Raw genomic sequence first — 25,469 nt, forward strand, 5'->3', positions numbered from 1 at the left:
AAGGAATTAAAATGTATTAACGATCAGTGTTTTTCTTTTTTTATTGCACTATACTTTATTAATCGAATCGCAAATATGTATACATATATTTATATCAAATTTGTATAAATGTTATTGTTATACAATACAATCTTTTACCGCAAGAACGTGATACGGAATTAAAATAAAATATTCTTACTTTCAATCGACAATGATGAAGCGTGTTTCAAATTTCATTATGAAAATTTTAGAAAAAAAACGGTAATAACTTTTGAATATAGCACATGAAATTCAAGATGAATTATAAATTTTCATTTGATCTGAAGAGTCGAAAAAAATTCAATACTCTAAAGCGACATGAGCAGGAACATTGAAAGTTTTTGAAATAGTCACATTCCAATGGAAATAGCGTAAAATATATGAGTCTCATTTATAATGCAATAAAACATTCTCTCAAAATGACTATAATGACTAAAGTCACTGAAACATCGTATTATAATGAACAATAGTTTTTTAAAGTCACACCTCGGCACGTAGGAAACAAGTTCATAAATAAAGACAGCGATCTCAATCGACTACGAAACGCTGGATACGCAGTTTTGCCACAGCCGTAAACAAAAATGGAGGTAAAAAAAGCAGCGTAGTGACAACCTACACTGCTAATTGCAAACGAACGTGGATACAAATTTACAAATAGTACTTTTTCTCTGAGATTACTGTTTTGTTCGATCCTCCCATTTCGAGAGTGCATTTGTTCAAATAATAATGGGTCGTCCATGGATTCGGCTTGTTCTTCGCTCGGAGGTAATTGAATCGTTGCAATAGTCAGTTTCGGAAGCCGTTTGAGTGGTTCCAGTGTAATCAAATAAATGTTTGTCTTCCGTGTACGAGGATGGAGAGGAACTCGATCTGTCCGAATACCCGGAATCCAAAACGGTCGTTTTATTGAGACGGGGTTTTCGGATAGGCGGAGTTCTGGAGGTTATGTAAACGTTGCCCCAACCGTTAGACGACAGTCTTCCTGATCGCGATGATAATACAGAGCCACGATCGTTCGGCTGGTCTATGGGGCTTATGCAACGGCAAGATTGGTCAAACTTGTTCGAAGAAACTCGCGAATTGAGGCTCAACAGAGAACTAGTTCTCGGTAAATTCCAGTCGCATTTTTGGATCCAGTACATCACTTCGTTCTCTTCGATCGGCTCGGCTTTTTCTGAATTGTGATTGCTCGTACGGTCTTTTTTGTTACTGTTGTTGTTTTTGTTGTTGTTGTTGTTGTTATTGTTGTTGTTGTTGTTGTTCAACGGAACGGTTGGCTCCTGGTTATTATGAATCATTGAATTCCAATTGTATAAATCGTCGTAATTATACTTGATCGTTGGCGATCCCGGATCCGTGTCGCTGGTGTTGCTGCTACTGTCAGTTCCTTTGTACGATATCGACGTCGATACTGCCACCGACTTAACCTCGTCCTCGCTGCTGTTTTCTCCATCGATGAAAACATCTTCGTCGAGAAGCTCTTCGGTACCGTTACGATTCGTAAATTTTATGTACGGAATTTCTTGTTTCTCATTTTTCCGAGTCACTCCAGTTTCCAACGCTCTCACGAGCTTTTTTACGAAGTTCTTTGAGCTCGGAGAGACGAGGCTTGATTTCGGAGATATTTTGCACCTTTGATTGAGCTCCTCGATAATGTCGCTCACGAGACTCGTGCGAGCTTCGGACGGCGCGACAGTTTTTGTTAATTTGTTTACCTCCGCTGACTTGATCGGCACATTGAAGAACGAATTGCTCGTAGATTTTTTGAGACGAATATTCGACGGGTTGAAAAACTGTACTGAATCGATACTTTTTTCGGGGATCGGAGGAAGCATTGTTTTCGGTCTAAAACTCGATGTTCGAGAAGATGACGTCGAGGTTTGACCAGCTGTTGCGGTGTTGCAAGAACCGCACTGTTGCCTTTCTGCTGCCGCGGCGACCTTCTTCGCTGGGAACGCACTCTGTCTCTTGTTTTCCTTCCCGAATATTATATTTCTCGCAGAATTGTCCTCCTGGCATTTTTTTCCAGCGCCCAACGCACGGATCGGAAGCGACGATTTTCGCGATTCTTCTTCGTCACTTTCGACTTTTGATTTTGCTTCGACGAGCGAACTTTTAATAAAAAATGGGCAGATAGAGGGACCCCTACGATTCACTTTTCCCGATGTCAAATCGGAACCGGCTTCGCTCGAGTTCCGAGACGTTTCGGGAGTCGAGGCTCTTTCTGGAAGGAAATCAGCGTCGTTCGGCTTGGCGCAGGCGCCCCGAGCTGTGGCGCGACTTTGCTCATCTTTTCCCGTTTCTGTCTCGACCAACGAATCCCTCGGCATATCCTCGCCCGACAGATCGTCCAAGTTTGTTACCATGAGACGCTTCTGATTTTCAATTTCTTGGGGAAAGACGATATTGATGTTTTGGATTTTTCGGCTGGGCGAGACGCGGGGAAAGGTTTGACTGTTGCTCGCGAGCTTCGATTTTCCGGGACTGCTTTCCGCGCTCTTCGACGCTGCAGCAGCCTGCTTCGCCGGAGACTTCTTCGTCGGTGAATTTCGGTTGATTTTATAAGTGCAGTTATTCTTTTTGCTTCTCGAAGAGGATTCGATTACAGTCTCTGAAGCACCGTTGCGCAATACTGAAAATAGAAGACAACGTTTCGTTAAAAATTTTTCCAATTTTTAGTCCCTTTTTACATTATGCTGCGTCAATTTTTTTTTTACCTGCACAATTTTTCTGTTGCGCAGTCGTCGTTATTGGAACCGAAGATTTCTTTACCGGCAAATTCTTCCATGGCGCTGGACGTCGATCTATCGGCGTGTCGTTCGAAAGTATTTTTGGCGGGCGCGAACTCTTGTTCAAATACCAATCCGGTATCGACAGCTTTTGAATCGAACGCATCACTCGCATTTCGTTTTCGGACATTTGGCGTTCCTGTTTTTTTTTTACAAATTCAATCAACCGATTAATTTAACAGTACAATCTTTAATATCATCGATAATATTCACACAGTTAAATGAGAGACTAATGAAGAATTGGAAAGAAAAATAATCGAAATTCTAAACATCGCCAAATTTCATTTTCAATTCGGTAGAAATCATTCCATTTATTGATTTTCTCAATTTTTCCTGAAACTTCACATTTTCTATGGCATGAAAAACGTGACGAAATAACGGAGATCGAAAGAAAAAAAAATTGAATATTGTTTTATTAGTTTTTTTCGTAGCGTATATTTCGATTTGGCCAATTTTTTTTATTTTTTTTTTTTCGAAAAAAAAAATTAAATTTTTGCAAGACCACCGATTTTTATTTTTATAATTATCGTTGTTTTTCAATTTTTAAGGTTCTCGGTACATCCTAGAAGATTTCCAAAGTGGTGTCATTAGAAATGAGCTGAATTGAAAAAAAAAAAAAAAAAAAAAAATTCTAGTGAAAAAAAAGAATAGAAAGCGAGAAGATCCCACTTTGAAAATTTCAGAAAACTTGTAGAAAGTGTCAAAGCTTTTTTATGGAGAAAAGAAAAAAAACTAACAATGTCAATCATCCCTAAATTCTCGTTTTTTGGGTGGGGATCAAATATTGGAATGACTAAAATTTCGAACAGCTAAAATCTCGAGTTTATAAAATTCGAATGATAATATGGAGACAAATAGATTCGACTGGAGCTTTGAATGCCTAAAATAAATAAAGCAGAAACTGCAAGGTTCGAACTCGGGTTCGAAGCACGTTTACATCGAAAATAGAATGTAACGAATCGCCCATAGGACGATGACTAAAATATCGATTTTTCGAAAATCCAACTATCACTTTTTCGATTCATAAATTACTACGGTCAGCGATACTGTGAAAATTCACAATTTTGAAAATATAATAACAAAAGACCAAATATTACTGAGGTTGAAATACTGAAACACCAAAAAGTCGAACAATCAAAATAGCGAAACGTTAGAAAGTCGATCGATCAAAATAAAGAAATGCAGCGGAGCTCCAAATACACGCGTCTCACTCACTCACTTACTCAGACCGGTGATCTCCAATTTTAAACATCGTCATTTTGACTTTCGCCTTTTTGAGCTATCGCTATTCTGCATATTTAAGTTTCATAGGCTCGAAAAATTCACTTTCGATTTTTTGCTACTCTATATTCAGGTCTGTCTGTAAAACAATTACTCTCCATTTTGAATTCGAAAATATGAACTTTTGACATTCGGATGGTCTGTTAAAATTGCGTTCGAAATGAAAACTATTGAAATATATATTTTCGGGTAAATACGAATTCAAAGAAGAAATTTTTAATTAAACACGCAATCTGCTGAATAGTCGATCGGGAATAAGAATTTCAAATTACTTATTTTTCTCCAAACTGATATCACAACTATTAAAATTTCGAAATATCGACCGTTCTACAATTCAGTTATTCGTCATATTGAACCCCACCCTCGTTTCCTTGAAAATGGATTTGTATGACCCTTTGATATTTTTTTCTGAAAAGTACATTCGAAGATAAAACTTGAAAAAAAAAAGCAAAAAAAAAAAATCCCAAAGATCAATTTTCGAAAGCGTTATGTCACTTCGAAGAAAAATAACGCCATATTTTTTAGAAAAATTCATAACTGTTTTTGGGTCGGGAAAAAAATTAGAAAAAAAATTCTGAAAACTTTCTCTGGTACAGTAGAAAAAGTTGAAAAAGTTTCCGCCAAATTGAAAGGGCTCCGGTTCAAAAGTGGTCGACTTAGTCTGAAACGCCCCATAATATACTCCAGAATTAAGTTGACATTTTAAGGTGGGTGGATCACGAAATAAAAATAATGAGAATTTGATAAAATTTGATGATAACATTCTTTGGCATCAGTATACAAATACAATTTTTTTCTAATTCTTTTACCACGTGGTCATCGACTAATTGAGCGTTAAATCAAAGTTCTTATGCACGAGATGTGTAACCGTATATATGTAAACTCTATGCTTATACACCTGAACTTTAATGTTCAATTACTCGAGAGCTATGTGGCAGAAAAATCTAAAAAAATTGATATCGTCTTATATATTTAGAAAGAATAAATTTACCAAATTTTATGAAATTCTTAATATTTTTAAAATTGTTAAATGCATGAGAACATTGTATCGCCGCGATCCACCCTCCTTAACAGGAGCGAGTATCATGAGTTTTGCAACGTAATTTCCATCTGCGAGGTGTAACATCGAAAGGGAACTTCAACCATGCCTCAACTCGCGTTGTAATTCGCGTTAAACATTACTACAGAATAGAGGAAAAAACCAAAGGAATATATCGAAAACGAAAATGAAATATAAATGCGGCTTTCGGCTCGTTTCCATTTTCCTATACTTCACTGCACGAGATGCATATAAGATATATAATAAACGAAGAAAATAAACAATAATCCCAGGCCCCAAAATTCTGTTATCGCGCAGCGAGTAAAGTTTAAATGAAATTTGAAACTTGCTTAGGAATCCGAGCAGCGTTCAAGAGGAAAATGTACTTCTGTCGCGTACCCCAACTTGTTGCAGGATTTTATGCATACAAAATATCGATGCAGCATAGAAATAAAAAAGGAACTTACCGGATGAGCGAAATCGGCGCAGGGTGATTGGAGCATGTGCTTCCTTATCCACATGGTTTGCACCGCCATATTCGAAGCTTTGGTATCACACATGAGAAATAATAATCACTTGAAAAACATGAAAAACTGGTGGTTATCTAGGTTGAAATATTTCAAGCTGCTCTTCAAAGTAGTCACTCGTTCCTAGTTCTGTCGAATACTGAAGGACAATTAGCCTCTTCTTGTCCAAGCGGTACAAGGCGTCAGTGCGCGAATATATTCGACGGTGGTTAAGCCAATCGCAGAGCCGGATTTTCGTCCCCTTAATCGCGCGACAGCCCCTAATTTTAAGACTATTAGAATTAGCGTACCTGAATATTAACGGCGTTGCTGAAACTCTGCTATACCTGCGACCATTTACATTTTACGTTCTACGAGCTACTACTCCGAGCCCACCATTTCAGGTACTTCCTTTTCGTACTCTATCCGCTCATTGTTACACCGGGCCCAAAATAATACGAAAAGCCATTAGATCCCGTCGTTACGCGTTCCGCTCTCGGACCCGACACCTTCGCGTCATAAAATGATGCTTTGCTTCTCCCTTGTTCTCTCTGTCCGTACACACCGACTCTCCTCTTTTGTCTGCGCATCATTCCAAAAACGTCTCCACACGCCGCTTCTCGTTCACTCGGCCAATCGAAAATGTATCGCGACTGAATTTTTTTCTACCCAATAAGTTACAGATTTTATGTAGATTATTTACATATGTGAATGTAGACACTCTCCTGACACAACTTGCTTCGAAGACGACGCTCGCTTTCACGTTCCTCGGTGAGATCATTTCTGTACGATTTCTCACCAAACAAATCCAAATACGCATTAATTCTCATTTCCAAAACATTGGCTGCTATAAACCTCCGTCTGCGTGTGTATACGCGCCAATAACGTACGTCAAATCTACCGCTACACGCAAGAAACGAGGTTATAGTCGCGTTGATAGGATTTAGTGCTGCGCCATTTTCGGGTTCGGGCGAAGTAAACGCGACGAGACGTGAGGAAAAGTTGAGTCGAAAAATCCCATAGAAACGAGTAAATGTGCAAATATTTAATGGGCTACGGAAGAATGGAGAGGATTAATGGGAAGAAGTTCGCCGCAGGCTGAGCGAAGAATGACGAAAGTTCTCGATAGCTTGTCGTGCTGCTAATTCATACATTAGCGCAATTTAGTGGCAACTGGAAAACGCGGTCCGTCACTCGTGTCTCCGTCGATGCAGGTAAATATTATTTGCGGTGTGTACTGAAGCCCGTCTCATAAAATCGCCAACGATGCGGGAGATGGGCATCCGCCAGGACTGTGAACGACGCAGTACCTCGGCTTTGCACATATACTTTTCGAGTGTAAAAAGCGTCACGATCAACGAACCTATCGTGGTGAAATAAAAAATCGTCCCACACTTTTGGCCCATGCTCGTCGAAAACTCTTCATTTCGACAGATGCGAGCAGCATAAATAAATTGGAAAATTGATTCGATCGAAGGGATAATCGAAAGCTAAAATAATCGAAATTTGCGCAGTAACTTGGAACATTCGGAAACTTGAAATAACGATAAAATTAACTAGAACATTTTTTTTTTCTAATTAACATATTAATGCGCAAAACGACGATTTGGAACCGCCGATTCAAGTACTCAAAAGCTTTGCGTGTCGTGCAAATTATATTTTTGCAAAACTTGTTTTGATTCTGCACACGGAAAAATATAATAGTTATAAAATAATAAAATATGATTCGTATTGAGAAAAAAAAATGAATAAAAACCAAAAAAAAAACAAAGTTCTCTATTATTTTGTAACTTTGTGACTTTTTGTCCGTCGCATAATAAAGAGATTGATCATTATTTTTTCTCAAATAGTCGCAACTTTGCGAAAAAATTATACAGAACAAAGTGTTTAGAATCATCCACAGGATACGCGTGGATTTCTCCAGAATTTTTGTAATTTTACAAAAAATTGTCAAAATTCAAAAATAGCTAGGAAATAAAAAAAAATCACACGTGTTCTTCGAATAAACTAAACTAAACTAACTAAACACTTTTTATTCCATAAAATTTTTTCGTCAAGTTGATACTTTACGAGAAAAAAATCGTGAAAATTTGCATCATGCTGTTTTGCAAAAACCGCCATCTTGGAAAAACTGAGAGGGGAAAAAGAGTTCATAACCAGTGTTTTCGAAATGTCAGACATTGAGGAGACCTTTGCTAGCGATAATATGGTTATTCAGGTGCAGCAACAATAACGAAAATCGATTTGAAAGAAAAAGGACTTAAAAAATTCTTGATTCTTTAATTAAAAACGCAAAAATAATGAATATTTTGATTTTAATTTACAAAATAAATGCCAGATTCTGAAAGAGTACTCTCGCAAACCCCCTGTTTAAGATTTTAAAGAATTTTTCCTTTGTTCCTCAGTCAAAACTGTGTATCTGAAATTGCCTATCCAAAATAGTCGTTTATTTGCACATTAACAAATTAAAACGAACGAAAATTCTAGTTTTATACATTCAAATAAAAATAACTGCGAGAACTGAATGTTCCTATTCGACACACGAATGTAGGATTTTAGACTGATATAAAGAGACGAAATGTTTTCTCCTACTTTTGTTTTCGTTAGAGTTCCGTTTCTTAGATTGATAAAGACCAATGAATTTCGAGATGAACGAGAGATCCGTGGCGGACAGAGGTGGAAGAGAATGTGTGGAAGGGTGGGGATGACGAACGTCGTCGACCTTCTTCCTCTTTCGACTCTAAAAACTTGTCAGTTCTTGTCGAGTGCAGTGAGAGTATCATCGAGCTGCGGTGTGAACGAGTACGTATAGTGAGCGTTTGATTTCAAGTACTTGCTAATGTTTTCGTAAAACATCATCGAGGTGAGTGCGAAAGTTGAAAAACTTTTCAGTATCCCTCTTCGCAAATATGCGTGTCCAAGTTATTTCAATTTTGAATCATTTTCGCATCCCTCCATCTCGCTTTTACGTGCCTAATAAATAACTTTGACATTGTCTCGCTGAATACGAGGTACCTGCGTACCCTAAATCGAACTTCACGACCATAATCCGTACATACAGTTAAGCGGATTGAAACAATTGTACTCCTTCCCGCCGGGTTCAATCCTCGGCTAATATAACGGGAATTTCGAGACGGTGAAGGCTCTGAATCGTGCCTGCTAAGTCGACAAATTGTGCACAAAGCCCTATGCCATATTCCATGTTTATTTGAACGATGCTATGCGAGTTTTCTGCACGTGGAGAATTACGACGCTGAAGTTTCCAACGTTGGAGTCCAACGAAATGAACGAAAAAAAACGTTTGTAATTCATCAATTTTTTATTTCACGAATCGTTAGTGCAGCTTGAATAACTACGAATCGCAAATTTGACAGGGAACAAAATAGGAGAATTACTGGAATTATTGGAGAGTTTTTTTCGATCATTTCGTTGGACTCCAACGTTGGAAACTTCAGCGTCATGGAGAATTCCAAACAATCCCACTTAATAGTAGCCTATAGAATTCGTGTACATACTGCATTTTCTGAGGTGGAAAAACCAAATAATCGTTTCTACATAGCAGCGATTTGACCGAATGAGCTCGTGAAATATTTTTCTCAAGGCGACTATACGTTTTTCAAAAGAGCGTCTCATGCAAATATTCGTAGACCAAAAAACATTTTTCCGAAGGCGTACAAAGTCGTAGTTAGTACAGGAAACATCGACGAGAATATCGATTGAGAAATGAAACGAAATTATTAGACGAATCCATTTGTAATTAAAAAATTCGCAATTAGCGGATCGCGGTGGGAGACACCGTACACGCTTTGACTCTTTATGACGAACGAGAGAAGTGAAAGCGATTCGGAGAGGAACTTGCGACAGAATGAGACTAATGTGTCAAAGGACACTTCCACAGGCATCCCGCGATTTCTATTATAACTATATTCAAAACTTAATTCATTGTCGATGGCCGTAAAGTGTAGAAAGATCTTAGGACAAGCCTGTAAACTCCTTTTTCTCGATCTTCCATAGTATTTTACTTTTCGTTATTTATTATACTTTTCAGAGCCAACAAGAATGGCATCAGCCCGGTCAACGTTTTGTCAACTGCACAGATTCACCAGAAACATGTCAAACAATCAGCAGGTTCTAAATCCCCTGAAAGAATGTACACCGAGCGAGCCTCAAATGACTTCGAACATTAAATCGTACGCAGAAGTACCTGGACCAAAACCGATCCCTGTGCTTGGCAACACTTGGCGACTCTTTCCCATCATCGGACAGTATCAGATATCCGACGTTGCCAGAATATCGCAAATTTTTTACGACCAATACGGCGAAATTACACGACTTTCTGGTCTCATAGGAAGACCGGATCTCTTGTTCGTTTACAATGCGAACGAGATTGAAAAAATTTATAGGAACGAGGGCCCAACGCCCTTTCGACCCTCCATGCCGTGTCTCGTTCATTATAAAAGCGTCGCAAGACGAAATTTCTTCGGGGAATTACCCGGCGTTGTCGGAGTGTAGGTTCATCTTTGCTGCCGTACATCGTTATCTCGAGTTTGTTATTTTTCGATTTACATTAATCTCCATTCGTATGGAAATTGCGTTTCGATATCGTGAATTTTATTTTAGTTTTTTCTCTCAGTATGTTATGCGACTGACCGAAGAAATATTGTAATCCGCGCACCGCATATTTGGCCAATGACGAATTTTTTATTAATTCAATCTCCTCGATTGAAGATGATGAAAAATTTCACTACATCACAATAATCTGGATTTTTTATCTATTTTCGTGGAATCTCGCAGACACGGTGAACCTTGGAAAGAGTTTCGTACACGTGTCCAGAAACCGGTTTTACAGCCAAACACTGTCAGAAAATACATAACACCGATCGAAGTTGTAACGAGAGATTTTATCAACAGGTACGAGTCATTGAAACAACGATAAAATTCAAATATTTTTTTACGTCGAATTATTGCACTTTTTTAAGTACGGGGATAAATTTGAATATTCATTTATCTTAATTGATGAAGAATATTTATGGTTCTTTCATCTTTCTTGACAACGAGTAAACATTAGAATTACAAATCCAACAAGGTCTCACAAAACCGACACATGAACTCCAACTAGAATTTTGTGAGACGACTAACAGGAACAAACGCAATAATCGTGGTTTGATCTTTTTGCGTGGGTATGTCGCTGATACAATCAACACTATCACTTCGTAATATGTGATCAAAATTAATACGTGAAATTGTTTCACCGTGAAATAATGTCCAGTTACATTCGAACCAATGATAAACAAAGTGTTCTTATTTCGTCAAGATTTTTTGATGGAACAAAAATTGAGCAACAAAGCAAAAGAAGCATCAAACTATATTTCACTTATTTTTAGTTCACACTAGATAATCACAGTCGAATATATAATAAATCACGTAAACATTTAAACATGTTGAACATACTTCGATTGACTAGAAATTTACTGTGTTACAAAGAGGTATACAAAATTATGATTGAGTTTACTGATAGCGTTCAGTTTTCTACCCCAATATCGCCATTTTGGGGGGAAAGAAAATATTCATTTTCACTGTCGTTGTTTAGAGTCCTTGAAATATTTACAGGATCGAAGGAATCAAGGGAAATGATGACGAGGTTCCAGGGGACTTTGACAACGAGATTCACAAATGGGCTCTCGAGTGTAAGTACTCTCGTAAAAAAACATTAAGAATTTCTAATGAGCTAGATCTTCGATCGTTTCGAATATCGGAGTGGAGATAATTCTAGAATTTGTAGACACTATTGTTCAACGGCAGGCATAGGACGAGTGGCTTTGGATGTTCGACTTGGATGTCTAGACGGAAATCTGACGCCCGAATCTGAACCTCAAAAAATTATTGACGCTGCCAAATTTGCCTTGAGAAACGTAGCAGAGTTGGAACTGAAAGCACCTTATTGGCGATACATTCCAACTCCTCTCTGGTCGCGTTACGTTCGAAATATGGACTATTTTGTTGAGTACGTCAAATTTTTAATTTTCATATTATTGCGACATCACTTTGTACCAAAGTGATGTTAAAAAATGGTCCAAAACACGGACTTCTTACATGAAAAAAAAAAAAAAAAAAAAAAAAATCAAATTTTTGTCAACAAATACAAATTCAACGTTGACCAAATTCCAATTATGTGATCGAGGTAAAAAATGATCGTTGGCAATTTTTTATGTCGCATTCACAAAGCGTGAGCCATTAAAATTCCTCCGTAAAAAAAAAGGTTTGTTTATCCATGCATGTTTTCAATGTGACGAGTCAACAGAGTTTTCGTTTTAGTTAACGAATTTCATTTTTTGATTGGAGGCTTTCCTTTCCCAATAAAAAAGGGAATCCATTTTATAATAAACCGAATTGTTTATAGATTATTTTCTTATGATTCAACGATGCTGCATAAGATTCGATGAAAGAATAAAAATTGGAAATATGCGTTGCAGGATTTGCACGAAACACATCGACGCTGCGATAATACGACTGAAAAATAAAAAGGACGTTGCCGAGACGGATCTCTCGTTGGTGGAGAGAATTTTAGCCAAAGAAACTGATCCGAAAATTGCGTATATCTTAGCTCTCGACCTCATTTTGGTTGGAATTGATACGGTACGGTTTATCAGCTCGACTGAATGAACACTTTGACACTTTTTCTCGAACTTTTCGCAAAAGACGTTAAAATTTGTTGGCTTTTTGAACTCAGATTTCCATGGCTGTCTGTTCGATTCTATACCAATTGGCAACGAGGCCCGAGGAGCAAGAAAAAATTTATCGAGAGCTAGAAAAAATAATACCGAACCCAACGTCTCCGCTTACAACGAAAATGCTTGATGAAGCAGTCTACATGAAGGCGTTCATTCGAGAAGTCTTCAGGTGAGTGCTACCAATGAAAATAATACAGCGAGGTACTTCTCCAAAGGCGGTCAACTCCAGATTGTTCATATATTTTTTGATGTCTCTTCCGTTTTTTTGTTGCAGAGTATATTCAACGGTCATTGGTAATGGAAGGACTCTACAGAACGACGCTGTCATTTGCGGTTATCATATTCCAAAAGGAGTAAGAAAAACTCAAGCGCTTATTCGATCATATTGATTAATTATTATTATCGAATGACGAATCATTCAATTGGCGAAGTCACCATCGACGAAGACTGAAAAATGATCATGGAATGAGAATAATTCAAAATTTTTGCAGATGCGATTATTGTTTGTTACGGAGGAAGATCAGCTTGAGAAAAGTGGTGATAGCTTAATGAAACTTTAAGAATACATTTTTGGATATATTTTCTATAGCTTCTCCAATTTTTAATCCATTTCATTGAGGCATTTTTTAGTAAATCATTTCCAAACTTCGAATATTTAACACCTACGCCCCATCTTTTCATACTCAAGAACAAAAAATGGTGATAGTTTAGAAAAAAATGTAATATTCCACAGTTTGAACTCCAAAGAACATGTGTGCAAAATTTGAGGTCGTTTAATTTTACCATTTTTTTATATATATCACATAAATTCCTCCCAAAAATGACGTAGTTTTGGGGGTTAATCCCGTATAAATAAAGCAAACAGGGTTTACATAACCTAGATAATTTAGATAAGTATTCAAGCATATTTTATTAACGTGAAAAAATATTAAAAATGATAGTTTTGCAAAACTATCAACTGATAGATGTAAATTTCCATGATGACACATTTTCACAGGTATTTTTCAAAGAATCATCTGAATTTTTTAACCGATTTTATTGCACCAAGTCTCATTTTGTTCCTCAACTGATCCTCGACGAATTCACCACGTAGATTTTCCTTTAAACTCATTCATTCAGAAATTATGAATGAAAAAGTTTTTTTACTTAATGAACAATTAGCTGCAACAGTGAAACGATCAAGTTAAAAAAACAACTACATGGTGGATTCATAGAGGACCAGTTGACGAACAAAATGAGACTTGTTGCAATAAAATCGATCAAAAAGCGTAGATAATTCTTTGAAAAATACCAGTTAAAATGTGTCAGCGTGGAAATTTGCATTTGTCAGTTGATGATTTTGCAAAACTAGCGTTTTTAATATTTTTACATCTTAATAAGATATGCTGTAATACCAATCCACTAACAATACATTTAATCGGTACGTTAAACTTGGTCTAAAAGCGTTTTGAAAATTTGGCACTCATTTGACTAGCATGCAGTACAGGAGTTATCTTAATAAAACGAAGTCGATTTCAGTTTTACAGTTAGTCGTCGTACTGCGGTTTCATCGTCATCTTTTCCAGGTACAAGTTGTCTTCCCCACCCTTGTAACCGGAAACATGGAAGAATGGGTTGCTGACGCAAAGAGCTTCAAGCCTTCGAGGTGGCTCAAAGACTCAACCGACGAAAGGCTCCATCCGTTTGCTTCACTCCCGTACGGCTACGGTGCCCGGATGTGCCTTGGACGAAGATTCGCCGATCTCGAAATGCAAGTCCTTCTTGCCAAGGTACGTTCGAGTATGAAGGATCACTCGGGCATCCAAAATATTCTGACTCAAGTTTTTCAAATCCTTAAGAAGATGATTCAGTCATCCAGCCTTATGTCGAATTTTTGTACACCATTCATCCGATCGGGATAAAAATGGATGAGCTCACTTTTGCCATCCTCCTGCACGGGCTCATCCATTTATATCCGGATCGCACCGAAAGTGCGCAAGAACGTTCTTTTTCGATCTGCGATTTTTTTTGCCGATTCCCGAGGATTTACTAATTTTCTGTTGCCCGCTTCCAATGAAGCATCGATTAAAAAATAATTTTGTCTTAATTTCTTTCTCATGTGTTTATCAACTGAGTTTCGATTGATCAACCAATTTTCAAGATAATTTTTCAAATTCAATACTTTTGATTGTAAATATTTCATCCGACATATTAAATTTTCGAACAATCCGAAAAATTTCGCTCATGACGAACACAATTGCAATGAAACCCGCGTGTTTTTTTCCAGCTTATACGTTCGTACAAATTGGAATATCACCATGAGCCCCTGAAGTACAAAGTGACGTTTATGTACGCACCGGACGGCGATTTGAAATTCAAAATTATCAAGAGATGAGTTCGCCGAATGAGACTCGTGAAATATTTATTTGTAAACAGTATATTTATTTGTAATTTTTACAATAAAAGAGCAAACTAATGAATTTCTATAAACGTAAAAATAATGATAAAAAAACAAGCATTACACTGGTCACCTAACTTTCCATGTGAGTTGCTGCGAATGAGTGGGGAATTTCTCGATTAATAATTATGATTTTATCATTATTATCTTCGGATGAATTTCAGCTTCAGCGGTCCTTTCGGCGTGTAGAGAGGATTTATGTGGTAATCCAATTTATCGTGATGGTATTCGAGCCTGAAAGCCTGCACGATCTGCAAGAAAACGTTCGACGCATTCCACAGTTCGGGATCGTAAAGAAAAAAAAAAAAAAAAACATTCATAAAACCGTACTAACATAAGTCGATGCTTCGACTCTAGAAAGTGCGATTTCAAAAGTGCAGAATGCATAATTAGACGAGCATTTTGCATAAATGTTACATTTAACGATGAAAAATAATCATAAAAATATAAACAGAAGGAACCTATTTTCTCAAAAACTCATTTTCTTATTGAGTTAACGTCGTAGCTGTTGATAATATTGTTATTCAATGAAAAACAATGAAAAATAATTTGTAATTACTAAGCCAACGAATGTCAAGTGAACCTTATCGGTGATCAATTTTCATATTTCATTTTTTTTATTGCGAAGTAATTAATGTACGGCGAAACTCATAAACTTATTTGGCTGACTTTGCAGAATCGTTTTAACATTTAAGCAGCGAATTATTTTCAAACGAATTAGTATGTGGTGTCGAACTCAAATTGTTTTATTACCTTGCTGACTATCATCACTATCTCCAGATCGGCAAACCGTCGACCAAGACACATGCGTCTGCCGTAGCCAAATGGTAACGACGCAAATGCGTGTCTTTGCTCACTTTCCTCCAACCATCGTTCCGGCAGGAATTCGTCGCAACGCGGGAAGTACTTTTCTTCATTACTGATTACGTAGTGTTGAAATATCACGTGAACCTGTGCCACAATCCGAGCAATCGGTATACACACGCGAAATATTGGGTGACCAAATATAAATGATAAAAAAATGTGTTATCGATCGATTATAAAAAAACACCAGTGACATCGAGTCATTTTTAGCGAAGCTAAATCTCGTTCCAGCTGTAAAACCTCAAAATGCCTTTTACAGATGAGAATTATTTGAAAAGTGATGGAAATAAAATCAGCAAAAGCCATGTTTTCTTAATTGATTTAAGCGACAATGAACGTAGAATCGAATTTTTGGAAATTTGAATTTCTTCAGATTCCTACGTCCGCATGACGAAAATTACGAAATTAGGTAATGTTTTCAAGGAATTCCATGTGCGATGCATGTATATTGTGGGGCATCATTATTATTGACTCCGGACCCGTTTCATTTTCGTCCATGCGTCATTAAGGTAGTTGAGGCATTAGAATGAAAATGATGTCACCGCTTTTAAACCGATTGCATCTTATAAAGTGAAGTGTAAAAAAAATCATTTAAATTTTCAGACAGTTTAGGAGCGTCGTTGCTGAGAAAAATCAATAACAATATGGCCCAAATAACATGTAACCTTATGGAAGTCAAAACACATTCAGTGATATCTCCGTAAAAAATGATGCTAAAAATATGAAATTTTTTGGGAAACATGAACAAGGCTTGCTGAATAATGTCAATTTTTTCAGATTTATTAGGAGATTTGCTGAGATTATATTAACAATAATCTGTTTCCCGTGCAGTTTTTTGAGACTAGGATCGTCACCGTCCGTATTTTCGACTGAGCTTTCACCAGTTTTTCGTCTTTTTTTCCCAACTCTTCTTTAAAGTGTATGCAACATTGCCAAACTGTAAACTGGCCTAACTTTTGAAAGGTAGAGGTCATAACATTTGGGTAAAAAAAATGACTGTACGGCCTCAACTTGCTTAAAGAACAAATAATAAGAATGAACCGATGTCGAAAGTGTTTAAACATCGAGATAACGACATTGAATAAAAATGAGTTTTTAAAGGATAAAAAAACACTGCTGGATGACGGAAGATGCTCGTTAAATATTTGAAACGCAAACGTACTCCTTCCGGCACTCGGAATCCTCCTATAATAGTTTCTTTGGTCGTGCAGCGACCATTGCCAATAACTACCGGTCGTAATCTGAAAAAAAGTCTATTATAAAAATTGACGGAATTCAGCGAGAACGTTGATTCCCGTATGGAAGTGAAAAGTGATTTATAACGAACCTCAGAGTTTCTTTGATGCACGCTTTTACATATCGTAATTTATCCACATGGGCACGCTCGATCCTCGCGTCCTGGACGGGCAGCTCACGCTCTATCTCCTCGTGAAGAATGGCTTGCTTGCACGGATTGCAAGCGAGCTGATAGAGCACCGAAGCTACCGCGTTCGCGGTCTGTGGATAAGGACAACAGCTTTGTAGAACGCGCTTTACGCTTAAGAGATGCATTAAGGTATAACTGGATGGATAGCTCGACCAAAAATTATATCTGATTGGAATTTCCGTGCTCTGTGATGCAATAAAAATCTGAAAAAATTCAACAACATTTGGAAAGCTATGAACAACAATTATCAATAATAATATTGCCCAAAAGTTAATAACAAGTTATTTAAACAATTAATTATTCAATAATTTTGCGGTGACCTATTGTTTGTTTTTTACGAATCAAATGTGTGTATTTTTCCGAATGCTCGTGAATTTTTTCAGAATTTTCGTGGATTTTTGAAATTTGTTGAAAAAATTTTTAAAAATTTGAATTTTGGATATTTTTTAGAAGACATATTTACCATCAGTTTTGAAAAGTCTCGAGGTTACTGGATCAAAAATGTACAAATAGAGCCACTTAAAAAATTTAGAAAAGGGAATTTCAAAAATTCACGAAAATTCTGAAAAAATAATGAGCATTCAGAAAAATGCGCATATTCGATTTGTAAAAAAATACAAAGGTTTGCTGTAAAATTGTTAAAAAATTATTCATTTAAACAATTTATCAATAACTTTTGGGCAATATTATTATTTATAATTGTAGTTCATAACTTTCCAAATGTTGCTGAATTTTTTCAGACTTTTATTGCATCACGAAGTACGGAAATTCCGATCAGGTACAATTTATCGACTGGATTATTCATCCAGTAATACCTTAAAATGCTCAAACTATCCGCCCACCGTGTCTGTAAACACTTCCCATTTGACTTTTTATTGCTAGTTTATCGCGTCGGCCTCAAACACGACAGCTCAATGTCCTCGTTCAAAAATTTTGGGTTTGCCTTTTTTATGCGTTGCGCAACCGAGATGTGCAACATCTCCTCGAATTAAACGATTTTTTGTTTTTTAGCGAAGCTTCCTTTTATATCCTTCCATCGGATTATATTTTTCATTCACTTTTTCGAATTAATTTCATTCGGTTTACATACGTAAATAATTCATATATGTTAATGGAAGACGACGCTGAAGTTTCCAACGAAATGAACGAAAAAAAACGTTTGTAATTCATCAATTTTTTATTTCACGAATCGTTAGTGCAGCTTGAATAACTACGAATCGCAAATTTGGCAGGGAACAAAATAGGAGAATTACTGGAATTATTGAAGAGTTTTTTCGATCATTTCATTGGACTCCAACGTTGGAAACTTCAGCGTCATAATGGAAGATGTAATTAACGTAATTTTGAAACACTTTTATTCCGATTAAATTGAGGTCGAGACGATTTTTTTTCAACTTACGGTGTCTATTCCAACGAGGAACAAGTCGAGGGCCAAAATCGTCGCTGTTTTCTCATTTTCGTTTCCATCCGACTGCAATATCCGCTCCAAAAGCGAAAGTTCCCTCGGCTCGTTATCTTTTCTGTCATTGATTCTCGTTATAGCGATTTTCGTGTACTTCGATGTGAAACTACGTGGAATAACACGAACAGAAATTCACGATGGTTAGAGAAATTGGCGGCGCAAAATTATGGGTACAGAAGACTGCGGACTATACTTGAGAATCGTGTCGAGTGCTTCGACGTATTTTCGCCACGTGGGAGTTGGGAATAATTTCCAAAAAGGAATTTTCAATTCGAGAATACCCACGTTCGTGAAAAACGTGTGAACGGCATCGATCAACCGCTGAGTCTCAACGTTCGAATCGTCGTCCATGCATCCGAGTCTCGTGTCGAGAGCGATTCGGGCTATTGCTAAACGCGATTAAAATATTTCGTCGAGTGAGCAGAAAAACCTTACACTTTTGATCGATCAAATATTTTCGAGAAAAGCGAGAAAAAATGTTGCAATCCCGAGCCTGGGCAATCGACTCTTCGATTGACGATACTTTTGATAAAAATTTCCAAATTCTTTAGCTCGTAACAACTGTTTTTAATATTTCCATCCTTCGAGGTGACTCGACTGTTTCTGTCAATATCAAAAGGAGTTTTATCGAGCTGGAATAACTTACACTCGAGGGACCACTTATTAATTTCGTTGAGAAAGTGTCCCGGCACCTCGTCATGCTCGTCTTTTATTTTCTCGATTCTGCAATAGTGAGTAATGTTTGAGGAGGAGTTGGAGTATGAAAAGAAAGGAGAATAAAAATAAAAGCGATCGTTCTATACATCGGGCGTCCAGAATGGAGCGTTTGCTTTCATGTAATTAACATTAATTGCGCACCTCCTGACGAAAGCAGAGCTCGCTTCTTCGATTGCGCCAATGTACATGCCCGCGGTTCTCGGTTGGAGCATCACTTGTTGAACCTTACTACGAAAATTGTACCAGCTTTCACCGTGACTGTGACAGGGAAAATAGCAAGTTAATTTCAGGGGGAATTTCTTCTTCGGGTATATTTTCAGAAGGGGGGGGGGGGGGCGTTACTGTGCAATTTTACGAGAAACCTTTGTTTCTGCGATAAAGCGAATAATAGAAAATTTCGATTGAGCCACGCGCGGCTCGATTGCTGTCATCATTTTCTCTACTTACACGGCAATCACTCCGGCGTTATTTTCACTATCAAAAAAGTTTCTTCTCATCACGTGTTTGTAGTAATTGAGCGATGGCATCGACGGACGGAAAGGCATTTTTTCCTCCTGACGAAAAATCCTCTCTATCTCGTTCGGGTCGTAAACGAAAACCATATCCGGCCTGCCCAGAAGTCCTTCCACCTTGACAACATCACCGTATTCTTTGTGCAACCGTTTGGAAACTTTGTCGACCTCTTGAATTTTGAAATCGCCTGTGTGACAAGCACCTTTTAACTCATCTCGTAATTCCACATATCAAATGTTAGTCACGTTCAATTTAACCACTCGTTTTCAAATGGTACTCATTGCCCTTTTGCTCAATCCTCATTTATTTCGTGTCGAATAAAAAACTCATAACTAAAATTTCAATAAATCAAATTTCTCTATCGTTTCTATTATATTTGGCTGTAATATCCTTTTCAAATGTTATTCCCATTTTATTAGAACGGATTTAAGGCAACTCCTTTACTGCATGCTATTAGTCAAATGAGTGCTAAATTTTCAAAATGCTTTTAGACCAAGTTTAACGTACCGATTAAATGTATTGTTAGTGGATTTGTATTACAGCATATCTTATTAAGATGTAAAAATATTAAAAACGCTAGTTTTGCAAAAGCATCAACTGACAAATGCAAATTTCCACGCTGACACATTTTAACTGGTATTTTTCAAAGAATTATCTACGCTTTTTGATCGATTTTATTGCAACAAGTCTCATTTTGTTCGTCAACTGGTCCTCTATGAATCCACCATGTAGTTGTTTTTTTAACTTGATCGTTTCACTGTTACAACTAATTGTTCATTAAGTGAAAAAACTTTTTTATTCATAATTTCTCTCAGGAATGAGTTTAAAGGAAAATCTACGTGGTGAATTCGTAGAGGATCAGTTGAGGAACAAAATGAGACTTGGTGCAATAAAATCGGTTAAAAAATTCAGATGAATCTTTGAAAAATACCTGTGAAAATGTGTCATCATGGAAATTTGCATCTATCAGTTGATACTTTTGCAAAACTATCATTTTTGATATTTTTTCACGTTAATAAAATATGCTTGAATACTTATTTACTAACAATAAGTTTAATCGGTACGTTGAAATTTGGTCTAAAAACGTTTTGAAAATTTAGCACTCATTTGACCAGCATGCAGTACAGGGGTTACCTTAAGGAAGTTGAGGCTGTACAGTCATTTTTTTTACCCAAAAGTGATGACCTGTACCTTTCAAAAGTTAGGCCAGTTTACAGTTTGGCAATGTTGCATACACTTTAAAGAAAAGTTGGGGAAAAAAGACGAAAAACTGGTGAAAGCTCAGTCGAAAACACGAACAGTGACGATCCTAGCCTCAAAAAACTGCACGAAAAACAGATTATTATTAATATAATCTCAGCAAATCTCCTAATAAATCTGAAAAAAATTGACATTATTCGGCAAGCCTTGCTCATGTTGTCCAAAAAATTTCATATTTTTAGCATCATTTTTAACGGAGATATCACTGAATGTCTTTTGACTTCCATAAAGTTACATGTTATTTGGCCCAAATTTTTATTAACTTTTCTCAATAACGACGGCTCCTAAACTGTTTAAAAATTGAACTGATTTTTTTTTTACACTTCACTTTATAAGATGCAATCGGTTTAAAAGCGGTGACATCATTTTCATTCTAATGCCTCAACTTCGTTAAGATGATGGATCAGTCGGTAATCACACCTCGAATTTTTGAAATTGAAACTCTTTGACATCGTTCGTCCGATTAAAATAATAAAAATGTCATCGTACGCAGCACGATCGCAAAAATCCGATGACATTTTTATTTTTTCGATCAGACGAGCGATGTGGATAAATTTCCTTTTCAAAATTTGCAGCTATCTCTCTCGCACTCACGGTTGTGATTACCGACTGATCCATCGTCTTAAGGTAGTTTTGTATGTACACGCACGGGCTAAAAGTTTGGGCCGCGGTGTACAATGAAATCCAATGCTTATACGGTGCTGCCGGCTACGCACGGTTTTGTCAAAACTTGTACTCTCTGCCCGTTCTGCACAATCATGCCTCATGCACGAATGGGTCCCTCTCCACGTGTAGAAAGTGGCACTGTGATCAGTGTTTTCCCGAAATCTTACTTATTTGTCACGAAATAAGTTAAAAAGTGTTCAAATGGCAATCCGATCGAGAAAGGTAGTCGAATATTTGAGAAAAAAGCTTTCATATTGTTTTGTATTGCGTTTATTAATTCGTCGCACAAACGTGCACCGTTGCCACGTCGTCACAGTTGGTCATATGTGCCCGTTCCGCGCGTCACGTAAAACTAACACAGTTCATCAGTCGATATTTCCGAAATTGGATGGTCAAAAATTCCTATTTAAAAAAAAAATATAAATCCCACAATAGTACTGAATACATTACTGGTTTTATTTTAAAGTCGTAAAATCCGTTTAGCGTGGGTAATAAAAAATGACCCATTTTTAATCACGAATATCTCGAAAGTAGATATGGTGAATCGATTTGAAATTTTAACAGTCGGTTCATGAAGGCTATTATTACACCATATTTAAATTTCTGTCTAATTGTTTCATCGTTATTCTTCAGAGCGTTGAGCAAAAAACTCGGAAATTTTTGAGGTTTTCATGCCAACGATTAATTTTGGTGAGAAAATTTGTGAATAACGATTAAATTGTGATATTTCAACAATTTTTCTCGTCTTGTCCGTTTTTAATGGATTTATTATTGATTTTTGATACGCTGAATTTGAAGAATAAATTTTCCAGGAAATCCACTGGGAAAAAAAGTAATTGATTTAAAAAAATGTAGCATGCATTCAATTAAATCAGTAATTCAATAGTGCCACCGAAATGTAAGATCGGCACAATTATATGAATATATTGGAAAATGTAATTCATTAAACCACATATTTTTTTCATTAAATAGCAGATTTTCGTGTCCGAATACTCGATATTATTAATCGAATTAAATAGTTGCTCATAAATGAACAGAATCTGCATTCGGTACGATAACGCCGAGCACTGAAACGAACGTATATTAGATTGAATCAAATGAATATCTATTTAAGGAAGTTGAGGCAAGAGAGAAAATGATGTCATCGCTTTTAAACCGATTACATCTTCTAAAGTGAAGTGTAAAAAAAAATCAGTTCAATTTTTAAACAGTTTAGGAGCCGTCGTTATTGAGAAAAGTTAATAAAAATTTGGGCCAAATAACATGTAACTTTATGGAAGTCAAAACACATTCAGTGATATCTCCGTTAAAAATGATGCTAAAAATATGAAATTTTTTGGGAAACATGAGCAAGGCTTGCCGAACAATGTCAATTTTTTTCAAATTTATTAGGAGATTTGCTGAGATTATATTAATAATAATCTGTTTCACGTGCAGTTTTCTGAGACTAGGATCGTCACCGTCCGTGTTTCCGACTGAGCTTTCGCCAGTTTTTCGTCCTTTTTTTCCCGACTCTTCTTTAAAGTATATGCAACATTGGCAAACTGTAAACTGGTCTAACTTTTGAAAGGTACAGGTCATAACTTTTGTGAAAAAAATGACTGCATGGCCTCGACTTCCTTAAAATGAGTAAATATGAAGTACAATTATATTATGCATACTTGAATCAATTATCAAATTGTATAAATCGAATAAATGTGTAATTGATATGATCATTTCTGCCTTTAGATAGATCACATAAGTAGTACAATTAATTGATTCTGCAAACTAGTGAAATAAACATACTGTTGACAGAAAGGTTAATTCAATTAGTGCAATCAAACGAATAGTCGAATAAATTTTGGATTCATATAAATAAAGTAAATATAGAATTGCTTTGATATCGTTTGTGGCTTTCTGCATCATAAATGTATTTGAATCAATGTTCGACTCACGACACGAATGAAATAAATATGCAGTCGTTACAACACTTTTTATAAGTGAAAAAATGACATATTTTCAACAAATGAAATGGAAATCCTGTAAATGGAAAAATCAGTTTACATATTCGATATAATTGGTAAAAATACAAGGATCCAATCGATGGAATAAATATAACAATTGAATTCCCATGTTACGTATTTATTTGCACATATAAATGTACATACGTATATTCGTATAAAATCCATATAAAATATGCCAAGAAAAGAAAAAATAGTTACGAGATTGCTGGAACGTAACTCGTACCATTCGCGGATAAACTTATATTAAACGGCGCGTACTCTGTCAATTGTTTATCGAATTCGAAACTCTTCGAATTTTTAAGAAAGAAAGAAAAATGGAGAAAAAAAATTACCAATGTATGGCAAGAATCGCCAAGTGTTTCCAAGCAGCGGAATCCCCCTGGGACCGGGAATTTTCTCGTAGGGTTGAACGTCCGTCCGTTCGCGAGCCGCAGTCAGGACGATCGATTGATCCGCTTCGAGCTTGAGATTGGGCACGCTAATTTTGTACGTCGAGCTGCAGTGATTCGACAGATTACGCGCCAAAACGATGGACCGATGTGACATTTTTTCTCACGCGAATTTAAAATCTCAACGAAGTATCAAAACACCATTATATATTTTATTATTTTTCGATCACAGCGTAATATTGAAACGTCATAGCGAATGAGAAAGTGTTCATTGGCTCAAAACCCGCGATATTATAATAATTAAAGAAATCAAATTTTCGAAAGCTCCCAACGCAAAATTAATGACTGTAAAAACTCTTTTTTTAGCTCTCCACTATTCAGTCGAGTTTTTTATAGGATGGAAACGCAACGATTCTTCGACGCGGCTGATGAGAAACTAAACGATATAGAGCGCGCGCAACAACAAGAGCCGTCGCGCTCTTCACTCGCAACAACACCAAGAGCGCAAAGAGTCGGTCGCAGAATTGAAAAAAATGCCTCTTTTCCACTATCAAATTCTCATCCCCGCCAATAATATCGACCGCGTTTAATTAGCGACACTTCGCGGTTGAGAGCCAGAAATTGGTGAAACAATTGGCGAGCTATTGTTCCGGTGAAGTTTAACGTACAAGTGAGCGCGGGAGTCCGACTAATTTGGGCAACCGCGAGAACTCGAATGTGAAGCAGGCAACATCGGCTTTTATATATTTATAAAGATATGGAACTGTCATTTGCACAATGACTTTTTTTTCTCTTCGTTTCGAGTCCAATCTTCCGAGCTTAAAAACTGGTCCAGACTTTTGAAAAGGTCAACGAAACGTATAACGAAGAGAGCCGGACAAGTGAAAAAAAACGTTTTCGATTGTTCGAAAAAGAAAGCGGACCGCGGTGAGCCCAAAATTTAGACGCTGGTCGTACATTCTCTTACGAGACCCGTGGCGGTGCTCAACACCTTTGATTGTCTTCCACAAAACGTTGATCACGTGATGTACTGTGCAGGACTTCCCGTCATTATTTTGTTTTCAGGAAAAAAGAAGCTTATAATTTATACCAAAATTAATTATCTAAAAAAAAAAATGCTGGAAATTGAAATTTGCAAATTTCTTCTTCAAAATGTTCAACATATGCACGGTGCTCAAAATGCCATATTTTTCATTTTGGTTTCTTCATAGAGGAAGCTTTAAGCACTCTTCTAAAAGTTTGAGAAAGCAATTTGTTAATTTAATTTTTTTTTTTAAATAAAATTTCAACTTATTCATCGACTTTTCATTTTTTCAAATTAATTTCCAAAAATTAAAGCGGATTTTTCGAAAAAATCATATTTTCGTA

At 36.7% G+C, this 25,469-nt stretch overlaps 3 protein-coding genes across 13 annotated transcripts in view; 1 reads left to right on the forward strand and 2 right to left on the reverse strand.

Moving 5' to 3' along the window:
* Positions 1 to 29: 29 nt before the first annotated feature.
* LOC122407009 (putative mediator of RNA polymerase II transcription subunit 26) lies at positions 30 to 6,219 on the reverse strand. Of its 2 annotated transcripts, XM_043412938.1 has the most exons (4): positions 5,945 to 6,219; positions 5,595 to 5,671; positions 2,736 to 2,946; positions 30 to 2,650 (listed from the first exon to the last, which is right to left on the reverse strand). In XM_043412938.1, the coding sequence occupies exons 2-4, from the start codon at positions 5,661 to 5,663 to the stop codon at positions 735 to 737; spliced, it is 2,196 nt and encodes a 731-aa protein (XP_043268873.1). In that variant the 5' UTR covers positions 5,664 to 5,671; positions 5,945 to 6,219; the 3' UTR covers positions 30 to 734. The 2 variants fall into 2 exon arrangements, with proteins under 2 accessions (XP_043268873.1, XP_043268872.1); XM_043412937.1 differs by lacking the exon at positions 5,945 to 6,219 and having other exon boundaries at positions 5,595 to 5,727.
* On the forward strand, positions 5,944 to 14,823 carry Cyp301a1 (Probable cytochrome P450 301a1, mitochondrial). Of its 7 annotated transcripts, none has more exons than XM_043412943.1 (11): positions 6,395 to 6,847; positions 8,241 to 8,496; positions 9,682 to 10,141; positions 10,428 to 10,544; positions 11,244 to 11,320; positions 11,436 to 11,637; positions 12,107 to 12,269; positions 12,364 to 12,533; positions 12,639 to 12,717; positions 13,930 to 14,133; positions 14,631 to 14,823. In XM_043412943.1, exons 3-11 carry the CDS (start codon positions 9,693 to 9,695, stop codon positions 14,736 to 14,738), a joined length of 1,569 nt encoding a protein of 522 aa, XP_043268878.1. In that variant the 5' UTR covers positions 6,395 to 6,847; positions 8,241 to 8,496; positions 9,682 to 9,692; the 3' UTR covers positions 14,739 to 14,823. The 7 variants fall into 7 exon arrangements, with proteins under 7 accessions (XP_043268884.1, XP_043268878.1, XP_043268882.1 ...); XM_043412947.1 differs by having other exon boundaries at positions 8,241 to 8,435; XM_043412944.1 differs by having other exon boundaries at positions 8,282 to 8,496.
* The window catches only part of LOC122407010 (probable cytochrome P450 49a1), a 14,249-nt gene continuing 3,544 nt past the window's right edge, over positions 14,765 to 25,469 (reverse strand). The window contains exons 2-11 of one of the 4 annotated variants that reach the window (XM_043412940.1): positions 24,045 to 24,208; positions 19,718 to 19,970; positions 19,412 to 19,528; positions 19,200 to 19,276; positions 18,747 to 18,942; positions 18,491 to 18,659; positions 16,993 to 17,162; positions 16,828 to 16,906; positions 15,555 to 15,752; positions 14,765 to 15,052 (exon numbers count right to left, since the gene is read on the reverse strand). In XM_043412940.1, coding sequence (XP_043268875.1) covers positions 14,945 to 15,052; positions 15,555 to 15,752; positions 16,828 to 16,906; positions 16,993 to 17,162; positions 18,491 to 18,659; positions 18,747 to 18,942; positions 19,200 to 19,276; positions 19,412 to 19,528; positions 19,718 to 19,872 — 1,269 coding nt within the window. In that variant the 5' untranslated portion in view covers positions 19,873 to 19,970; positions 24,045 to 24,208 and the 3' untranslated portion in view covers positions 14,765 to 14,944. Of the gene's footprint in view, positions 15,053 to 15,554; positions 15,753 to 16,827; positions 16,907 to 16,992; positions 17,163 to 18,490; positions 18,660 to 18,746; positions 18,943 to 19,199; positions 19,277 to 19,411; positions 19,529 to 19,717; positions 19,971 to 24,044; positions 25,313 to 25,469 lie in introns of those variants that run through there. The other 3 variants (XM_043412939.1, XM_043412942.1, XM_043412941.1) reach the window with 3 other exon arrangements.

The sequence above is a fragment of the Venturia canescens genome, chromosome 2 (genome assembly GCF_019457755.1).
Source record: "Venturia canescens isolate UGA chromosome 2, ASM1945775v1, whole genome shotgun sequence".
Classification (NCBI taxonomy): domain Eukaryota; kingdom Metazoa; phylum Arthropoda; class Insecta; order Hymenoptera; family Ichneumonidae; genus Venturia; species Venturia canescens.